General features: G+C 39.3%; 1 protein-coding gene across 5 annotated transcripts in view; it reads left to right on the forward strand.

The window, feature by feature from the left end:
* Window positions 1-6,788, forward strand: part of ITCH (itchy E3 ubiquitin protein ligase) — a 142,040-nt gene extending 135,252 nt beyond the window's left edge. For all 5 annotated transcript variants that reach the window (XM_078444136.2, XM_081795334.1, XM_078444138.2 and 2 more), the window contains 2 exons: window positions 2,558-2,630; window positions 3,340-6,788. In XM_078444136.2, coding sequence (XP_078300262.1) covers window positions 2,558-2,630; window positions 3,340-3,439 — 173 coding nt within the window. In that variant the 3' untranslated portion in view covers window positions 3,440-6,788. The remainder of the gene's footprint in view (window positions 1-2,557; window positions 2,631-3,339) is intronic.
* The last annotated feature ends 3,939 nt before the right edge of the window (window positions 6,789-10,727 follow it).

The raw sequence follows: 10,727 nt of genomic DNA on the forward strand, positions 1-10,727 counted from the left end.
AGAGTTGTGAAGTGTAAAGAACATGGTTTAGAGGTATTGAGGGAGGATAATGATTGGCTTAGAACCTCTTGAGTTCAAAGCAACTGCCAGACAACCAAGTGGAAAACCAGGGAGCAGAGGGGCAGTTTAACAGGTGTTGCTCATATGAGTTTAGAGGTAAGAGTAGAGAAGGAAAGTAGAGTCATGGGAGCAGTGATGCTTGAAGCTATTAGAATAAGTTGGTTTATGCAGAAATCGAATTCAGAGATGCTTAGAAACACCTGTGTTTAGGGATGAGCTAGAAATAGCCTAGAGGCAAACTTAAAGGCGAGTCCAGAGAGTGAAGAGGAGAAAGAAATATTCTGGTTTCTCAGAAGCAATATGGAAGAAGGTTTTTAATCCAGTGCTAGCAAGGTCTCAGAGAAGGATTATTACTAAGTAAGTTTTTGGAGAGGGGCACCTTTGAGAATGGTCTCTAGATTGAAAAAGAAAAACCATGTTGGTGGTTGGGGAAGTAAGGTAATGACCAAAATAAGGAGAAAATTGGTACCAGTTTCAGTGTAAGCTAGATTTAATCATTAAAGAGATGAGAACTAGGTCTGCTCTTAGAAGTAATATTTGGAGTTAGGTGGAGCTGTTTAAAACAACATAGGAGGATACCTGTGGAAGGCAGAGACGAGATTGTGCTTCATACAATTTTAGAGGCCATCTGGTTGAATCTTCCAGTCAGTGTAGGAAGAGAAAGTTGTAAGAGTGAAGTATATAATTTAATGTGATAGTTCTCAACCCTTGCCAGATCTGACATCCCATTTCTACAACAAATATTTATAATCTCCTCTTTAATATTCTGGAATGAAATTGGTAGGTATGAAATAAAAGTGTCTACAATCTCTAAAAAATATACATAAACTTAAGCACCAACTAAAATTTTTAAGAAGTGACTCATAATGAAATAATATTTATTTTGATACATATGTATTTGGGAACAACTGTTAGAAGACACTAATTAGTAAATACTTGTTCCTACTTAAAAAGACTTGGGTTTAAGATAAGATCAGAGAAACCTTTCTGTATAAGAAACACTAGAATATGAAAAAAGAGAACAAGAAATAATTGACTTAAATAAATATGATAAGAAAAAGAGGGAAATAATCTAAATGGAATAAGGATAATAGACCTGCCAAAATAAATTACAGATGATCAAAGTGGAGAAAAATGAGGTAGTGTCTGTGATGAGGTTCCACCACAGGCCAAGGCTCTGATTGATTAAAAAGTCCTCAGAGATCATACTATTTGAAAGTAGAAATGGGTTGAAAATAGGAACATAGGTACAAGAGTCCACATAGAACTTGTTTGGTTTAGGGACAGTGTTAGAAGAAGATTGAAAACAACAGGCAACCCAAAATAATTTCAGTGTATATAATGTATACAACTTGATGTCTTAACATTCCATAAAGTTTTAGAAACTTTCAGGATGATATGACATATTTGTAAAATAACCTTTATTAGTGAAATTCACTAAAATTCCTTCATTTCCTATTTCTCTGTTTTAATTTTTGACTCTGTGTCTATTGAATGTAATCTGGACTCTTCTGTTAAGTATTAATTAGTACTATTAAAACGTTCCATCTTTGTGGTTAGAAATGCTGTAGTATATCGAAAAGAGAAGGTTTAGAGTAAATTAACATAATTTTGAGGTTAATTATTGAATAATTTTAACTAGCCTTTTGCACAATAACCATTTCTTATCTTTACTAGGCTTTTAGCATAACTGTGCAAACACTTTGATACTATAAATCAAAAGTACTGCCAATTCATATATGTACTGGGTTTAGTTGAGTGGGTCATAAGAAAATTCATTGAGTATGACTGTCTCACACATTATAGAACATTTATTTTGCCTGGCACCCTATAATTAAAGAAGTCGAGTAGCACCACTAATCATTGTGATTACAAATGATTATTTCTAGGGCTTGGTAGTGACCTTTTAGAAAACCAGCGCTTATAAGGTCCCCATTCACTCTGTCTACAACAAAAGATAAATGAGAGGCAAGAACTGAGTGTAAGTTTGTAAGGGTATGTTCTATAGGACCTATAAGCACAAGCATTGTTAATACTGAATTAACTAGGTTGTTTACATTTTATAAAGTTTTAACAATTTAATGTTTAAACCAAGTTTTATTGTGTAAGACAGTGGATTATAGTTTCCCTGTTGTGTTTAAAGCTAAAATTGAGCTTTTTAGGTGTTCTGTTATTATTTATAGCATTCTATTATTCTGGCAAAAGAAAGCTAGATAAAATTGCAATTTCTTTTAAAAAAAAACTGCATTTTCTTCTCTTGGGCATACATTGACAAATTGGTTCTCAAACATTAGCACTCATCAGAATCATCTGGAAGCTTGTTCAGACACACACTGCTGAGCCTTATCCCAAAGTTTCTGATTCCATTTAGTAGGCTTTGGGTGGGGCCTATGGATTTGTGGTTCTAATAACTTCCCTGGTGATGCTGATGCTGCTGAACGGAGAAGGTCACAATTTGAACCACTTGAGTATCAGACTGTTGATTTCACTGTTTTAGGGAGCAATGGACCACAGAAATTCTGCATTGAAAAAGTTGGGAAAGAAAACTGGTTACCCAGAAGTCATACCTGGTAAGTAAAATCAGAAAGAGTTGAAAAAATAGCCTTTTCCCAGTTACCTTGTAGATATTAAAGCCTCTTGGAAATTGGAAATGAAATATTTTCCCCATGGTGTTGAGTTATTTTTAACAGCTTTATCAAGGTATAATTTATATACCATAAAACTACTAAAGATTATAAGGTTATTCATTTAAACTCAGTGATATTTAGTAGATTTACAGAGTAGTAACAGTTAACCAGTTTTAAGTTATTTGTCACTCCAAAATGATCCCTTATGCCCACTTGCAGTCAGTCCCATTTCCCACCCCTGAATTTTGTTTGTTTGTTTGTTTGTTTATTTTTGAGAGAGAAACAGGGCTCGAGCAGGGGAGGGGCAGAGAGAGAGAGAGAGAGAGAGAGAGAGAGAGACACACACACACAGAATCCGAAGCAGGCTCCAGGCTCTGAGCTGTCAGCACAGACCCTGAAGTACTTGGCCATGTGTTGTACGTATACTTGTTACTCTGTCCCTCTACCCTGAAGAGTAAATATTGTTATTCCCAAGTTATCAAAGAAGAATCCAAAATTCAGAAAGGTAAAAGCACTTGTTCAAAGCCCAATGACAGAGCTGGGATTTGAACCCAGTTTTGCTTTACTTTAAAACCAGTGGTGTTATATGCTATACTGGTCATATGATTCTTTATATATTTCCTTTTCTCAAGCTAACAATTCTTACTTTTAGTTTTAACCGCCTGGACCTGCCACCCTACAAGAGCTATGAGCAACTGAAGGAAAAGCTGTTATTTGCCATTGAAGAAACAGAAGGATTTGGACAAGAGTAACTTCCAAGAACTTGTGCCACCAAAGGACAAGAACTTATTTACAATGTTTGTCCTTTTCCTTCTCTGCTTGTTGCACATCTTGTTGTAAAATTGGGCTGTGACTGTTTAGAGAGTTATTTGAGTATAAGTAAGTTAATGTTATCATGAGATTTATCTCCCAGTGATTCTGGATTTCTACTCCATGTTTCCAGAAATCAGATTGCAAATGACTAGTCGAACCTTACTTAACATGAGATTTAACAGCAATGAAATCTGCCTTGTCTTATTCCACTAGATTGTTACTTTAACAACAGTTTTGTATACATGTGTCAAAAGTCTCGCTTGGGAGTAGATTTTTTCTTTTAGAGACTTCTGCAGATATGCAGGGAAGTCCCTTGGTAAATGAAATATGTAAGATCTTCCTATTAAGCCTCTTGGTAAGAGGTATTGGTTAAAAGTGCAAACTTAACCCAGCTTCTGGGGATGTGAGCAAACTTCTGGCTTGTGCTCTCCCTCTCATTTCAGCCTGGCCTGACTGTTTTTTCTTCCCAGAGCATGAATCCATGCATCATTTTGCTGTTATCCCTGGAAAGTGATGCAAAACTCTTGCATCTCTCTACAAAGTAGTTTTGTTCATTTGAATTCAGGGAGAAGTTGGTCCCAGCCTGCAAATGTCCATATAACTCTCTTCATTTGGAAGTTTGATTGTTTTAATCGCCTTGCAAATACTAAACTTTATAAAAAATATTAACACTGTGCTTCCTTCACGGTGGTAGCTAAATTCATCAAAGGCCATCATTGGCAATTTTTGTATGTTATTATATATAAATTCCATCTATAATTTTATCATAATCCAACAACTTCAGTTTATTAGTTATTGCTAGGGAGTTCAAGTTGTAACTAGAGTACTTTCCAGTCCAAAGAGGGAGGTCAGTGAAACATCCTCTACATTACATTTACATAGGGAGGGAGAGCTGTGGTACTGGCTAAAAAGATGGGAGTAGTACATTTAATAGCAATACATTTCTAGTAATCACAGAAATGTATTCTGTGTGTGGATTAAAAGTCTTCAAATTTAATCATTTCTCTGACACCTTGGAGTAATCTTTTCCATTCTTTACATTGTCCTGAGTTGGATATCCTCTTCACTCATAAAGTTTTAACAGGTTTTTCCTTGTTTTCCCATGACTATTTAATTTCAGACTGCTCCATTAGTATCTGATTAAATGCACTTTGAATGTCTCTGTAGTTAATTCTTTTAACTTGGCCTAGCTTAGACTCTGTCAGGGTGGCTGCTGTCAGAGGTTTGACTTTATGGACAGTGGGATGAAGCCTCAGCCAGCTGAGTGCCTATCACACACAGCTGAACCCTGAGGACAGCCTCATATAATTCATGAAACAGGGCTTTGGTAGGTTTTGGTAGCATAGCAGGAACAAGTAGTACTGAGCCAAAAATAAGCAGAGAGTAGCAAACCCCTGGTCCATATGGAAAGAAAATGGTTTTTTCTTTGTCCCTAACTATTTGTCCTTTCACATCCTGGAAGCAACAAAAACATTTTAAAACTTGTGTATCTGTACTCTAAAACACTGCCATCATAAAGCAGACCTAAGTGAGTAAAAGGGTTGCCTCATCTAGAAATTGTTAGTGTAAAGGTGGGGGAAATTAGGTTCTCCCCAACCCTATCTTTGTTTTTTTATTCCATATACTCCAGGAAGTGTATGATCTCTAAAAGCCCTGGTTTCCAAAGTAGGGACTCTGCCTTTTTGTTGGTAGGGGGGAAAATGCTATTGCTTTGTCTTACAGAGCGAATGTCTGCCACCTATCCATTCATTATATAAATCTGAACTTTGGTAATATATGGCTGTGGAGATTAAGCCTTCTATAAAGACTTACTATTGAGGCGAATTCTCATTAAAATGTAGTTATCTACAATATTTACTAGAGATTTATAAGATTAAATTAAATAATGTAAGAAAGTAGACTTGTTTTTGTTCTACGTAATGCTTGATGATTCATTTAGGGACCTAGAAATATTGTGTGAAAATGTATAAATATCACCCAAAAGGCTTTCTGCCCTATATTTTTAAAATACAGAATAGTTATATTTGAAGTAGCCCTGGCCCTAGTTCTATAGGGCTTGGCTATTTAATATTTTTATGGAAGAAACGTTTAGTTCTGGAAAAGGTAAATGCTTGTATATATTTTTGCAGCCTGGGATCTCCCTTACTCCATTTCTTCCTTTAATTTAAGTGGCCACATGTATATGTCTTCCCTGCTGTGTTAGGAGAATGGGGGCTGGATATCCCAAGAATCAGAGGTTATATAAAAATACTACAAATAAGCAGCAGACATAATTTACCTGCCAAATGCTATTTTAAATTTTGGTCCAAACTGAACATTTGGAAATAGATTTATTGTAAGTGTTCAATTAGAGCAATTTCTTAAATCTGAACTAAATTGTTTTTAGAGTCCTTTTTCTTTGTAAGCATTGTAAATGCTAATAAATCCTGGTTTTTTGGGGTTTTTTTTTGTTTTTGTTTTGTTTTTTTTTTTACTGCATGTTATGTTGAAATAAAAACAAAGTAAAATGAGCAATTGCCTTATTCTTCTGCTCTTTTGGGAGATTGGGGAAGGCAGCATTTCACAGCCTGGGTCAGGAGGGAAGGACCTCACTTGTTTCAGATAGAGTGGTTTAAAACTGATCCAGCAGCTCATAATAATGAATTCCTGCTCTTTTATGAACTTAAATCAGAGTGCAGAAGAATCTAATTTCATAAGACTTACAATAACTCTATTTAAAATTCAGGTACTAATTTTTCATCAAGAGATTGACATACCAATGTCAAATCATCAGAAATTTAAGTGAAAAATGACTCACTTGCTCACAAAGATTGCATCCTAAATGAACTATTTCAGTCAAGCCCACTCTGCCACTTTTTATTTATCTGATTAATAATCTAAAATGTTAAAAGGGATGACTCATGGAATTAGACTTCTCTATTTCTATATCCCTCCTTGTTTTGGCTGTAACTGTATCTGAACTTCTTTAGGTTTATTACTTCTACTTAATATTGTTGGTATCTCCAGCCCCCTTATTTTTTGTTTTTCTTTTAGAGTTATTTACAAAATGATCTGTATATATGCTATGCTTTCATTTACTAAAAACAGAGAATGGCAGCACTGGATTGTATATTACTGTATTGGAGTTCCTTTGTTTTCTTGAACTGTAATTTCAAATACTCAGGTAACTCTACAAATATCACAGGGAGTCAAGTGCTCTTACAAAGGTCCTTCAGGGGGCTGCCTCACTTGCATTTCCTTAAAAGATGTAAGACTGTGTTTATAATTAAACTCTTTTGGTCCTTTGCACACTGCTATGTTAGTCTTGAGTAAGAAGGTTTTCCTCACCTGCAGCAAAAAAAAAAGCCTTCTTTCTGTGTGAGTTGTATAGATTTCTGCCTCTCTGTCTTTGTAAGTGCACAAGTTGTAGCTGGTCTGTACTGTGGAGTAGGTAGAAAAAAAATGGAAAGACCCACTGAGGTGAGATTGGATTTGTTGCCTATGTTAAAAAGAACCAAGATGAAGACCTCTCCTTTTCTAAAACAAGTAAAGGTGCTCTAAGACAGGACCCAAGCATGGGTGCTGAATAGAAAACCACCAGCTAGTTATCAAGACTGACCTCAATGAGTTATCCTGCTCAATAGATTCAGTAGACTCTTTTCTTATTAGGAAACCAGGTGATCATACTCTCATTTAAAATAGAACCAGTGGCGAGAGGCTAAGAGGAATGGATTTTAATATTTTTAAGAAATATTTGTTTATTTTGAAAGAGAGAGCAGGAGAGGGGCAGAGAGGGAGAGAGAGAATCCCAAGCAGGCTGTGTGCTGTCAGTGCAGAGCCAGATGCAGGGCTTGTACTCATGAACCATAAGATCATGACCTGAGCCAAGATGAAGAGTCAGACGCTTGACTGATTGAGCCACACAGGAGTCCCAGGATTTTTTTTTTTTTTAATAATTCTGAACTGGCAGGGACTAGAGGACAGAAACTGCAGGTCCCTTCCAGGTCCTGAGAAGTAGACACTATCCTGTTCATTGTTTCATACAAGCAGCTAGAAAGATCTAGCTTCAGTGTGACTAAGAAAAAGGGAGACCTGTCCCTCCCAGCATGAGGAAATCTTCCATGGGAAGTTAATTGTTCTTAACCATTTGGCTTACTGGCCCCAATCCCTACAAAGAACATCAAACAAAACTCAGCTGTGGCTGATGGGCTGCTGTTATCTGGACTTTTAAGAAATGTCTCCTAGTGTGTAATTCTAGAACAGAAATTGCTGTCACTCCCAGCCTATTTCAGTTATCAGTGTTTGTAAAGCTCCTTTGTCAGGGGTTGACAAGGAGAGGAGGGTCTTCAGTGGAGACCTCAGAAGGACAATGTTGGTCCCTTACTAACAGATTCCCATTAAGCAAAGCTGCTGTGGGCAAGAGGGTTTCCTCAAGGCACCCTACAGGGCAGGCAGGACCTTGAGAATTTGTGGTTATACCTACAGATCTGAAAACCTCCATACTGTTCCTTTTCATCATTTCTAATTAAGACCTGCTCTTCTATTTGTCTTCCCTATCCTAGCAACCAATACCATACCTACATTCACTTAGTCCCAGGACAACTATCATTTATTACTATGTCCCAAACATTGTTGGATATGCCACATGCAACTGTCATTTTGTCTTCCTGGCCACTCTCAGGGATGATTTCTATTTTACAGATAATAAAATGAAGGCTTAAAGTGATTAACTTGAGGTTATTCAGTGGCAAGAGTGCAAACTGGAAAGGACTGACTCCAAAGCCTGTGTTTACCTAAACGTTTATATCCCATTACTAGTAACGTTAACCTTGATCCTCTGAATAAGATGGTGTCTGCCCAGTTTCCTCACTGTAAAGGCACTATCCGATCCTCTTAACATGCAGACACCCCTGAAAGGAGCACCAAATCCTTCCCCAGTTAAGAGAGGCTACAGTGGAATGAAAAATTGAAATTAGGTTATCTGTGTTGAATTGAGCACCTTCCCCAAGTATGTTACCTTTTACTGGTCAACATGGAATTTCCCAGTGAATACTGGGAAATTTACTAATAGGCCCCCTCCTCTTCCCTTAGGAGGGCCTAAACAATTCGTTCCTTGCGAATAAATTGTTTTCTTCTCTCTCTCTCTTTATTCCCTCTCTATGTAAAATCTTTGTATAGCTCGGCAGAGCTTCCCTCTACTTGTTTATGTGGGATGTTGACCCATTCATGACTCGTGTAATAAAACCAATTAGATCTTCAAATTTATTCCATCGAATGTTTTCTAATAAAGGCTAAAGAACAGAAAATAGGACAAACGTAGGGCTCTGCAAAGAAGGCTCCCCCCTTATAAAGGTGAGAAAATGAGAAAACAGAGATGTAAAGTGGCTTCTCCAAGGTAACCCAGGGGGTGGGGCTGAGCTTGGAGTCCTAAACCTGCATACTCCCAGCTCAGCCCTGACCACTCCATCTGAGAACCTGCCTGGAATATTTCCAAGGGGGTCGCTCTGAAGACCCCAAAGACACCTGACTCCAGTCCCACTCCCCGACTTTACCATGCGTTGGGCGCATTTTGGCTCAGCGACTCACTTTGCCTTAATCAGGGCACAAATGAGGTCTCAGCAACACCCCTTCCTTGCCTTCACACTCGCCGACAACCGTCCACCCAGGATTTCCGGCGCCATCTCAGACCTCGGTGGAGAGTTGAAAACCTCTTCTGACACCACTAAACAGCATCTTTCGGCACAGGAGTTGGGAATTTTCCACAGCTGAAGCGTTCCTCTGCTTTTCACTATGGGACAGGGCCTGGCAAATTCCTTATGAGCCCTGGGGGAGCTGACTAGACCCGCCCGGCCGTCAGTCCCACGCTGGGTCCTGGTAGGCTCTCGGAGCTGTCCGTTTTGACAGGGTGCTGTGCGCAGGCGCGAAAGGTGCCGGGACTGGGCTGAGTGCTGGGGTCGCAGAGCTACTGGATCGGTCGGAGATGGTGAGTGTCCGCCTGGAGCTTGTGGTTGGTGGCCGCAGGGTGGTCGAGTACGACCGCCCACCACCCTGCGTCTAGCCTTCCATTCTCCGGGGTCGTCTCGGAGTGCCGGGCTGGGAATCCGCGGGCCGGGGCGGGGCCGGACCCCAACTGACTGGAGGACGGAACCCGGGCAGCGCGGGCCTCGAGACCCGGACTGGGGACCGAGGGGACCGAGGCGGGGCCACCGGTCTCGCAGGCCCTTGACCGGAAGCGGGAGCTCGGGCCTCGGCAAGGGTCTGAGAGAGAGGGGGAGGCCGGCCGAGAGGCCCTTACAGTTTAGAGTCCTGGGCCTTGTAGCACGATAACAATAACGATAAGGTTTCCTGGAAGCTTAATTTGTGTTCGGCGCTGCTCAGCGCTTTACGTATTTTGGCTTTCCTCCCACCACAGTTCTGTGAGGTAGGTACGACCATTATCCCCATTTGACATACTTGAAAGCTAAAGCCGAGTGAAACCAAATGCCTTCTCTTAGGAAATGGCGGAGGTTGATTTGAACCCCAGAAGCTTGATTGACACCTTTCTGTCCCTGTGGTTCTTTCGAGCGTCTGGGATTTGGTGCGTGAATCAGAAACCGGCGGGGTCCACCCTTGGGCATCCCAAAGCGTTGCTGGCGGGAACTGTGTGGGCTCTTTATGCCTTTATTGGTTTGTTTTCTCGTGTTTTTAATCCTCCCGACTTGGGGAAACTTGAAAAGACTTATTAAATGTGAAATCAAAAATCTTATTTAAAAACCGTAAAACCCACAGGAAAAATTGAAAAGGAGAAAAGAACAGTGCCAGGACCTAAAGGCAAGCACTTATAACTAGACATATTCTAGTCTTCCCGTCTTCAGCTTTCCTTTAATATAGTTTAGCTCCTACTAAATATACAGTTGTGGTCTCGGCTTTTTTCATTTATTATTACACCACAAAGAATATGATTACATCACTAAAAACATGTAATGTTTCAAACATCTGTAACTTTAAAACTGTAAAGAAAAATTTTAACAGATAATACCCGCAACACAGTAAAAACAATAATCTGGAAGAATCTAACTGAAAAATAAATCTCCCACCCAACCCTGACCCCTAGCCTTTGTCTCCAGAGTTGAAAGTTCTTTATATATCAACAGGCATGTATATGCTCCCTCTTTTTCTGACACAAATGGTGGCTTACTGCAACCTGTACCATGCAATTGTGTGTTTATACTCATGAAAACAAAACATATTTAGATGCACATTTTAACC

This window comes from Panthera onca, chromosome A3, assembly GCF_046562875.1.
Source record: "Panthera onca isolate mPanOnc1 chromosome A3, mPanOnc1 haplotype 2, whole genome shotgun sequence".
In the NCBI taxonomy this organism is placed as follows: Eukaryota; Metazoa; Chordata; class Mammalia; order Carnivora; family Felidae; genus Panthera; species Panthera onca.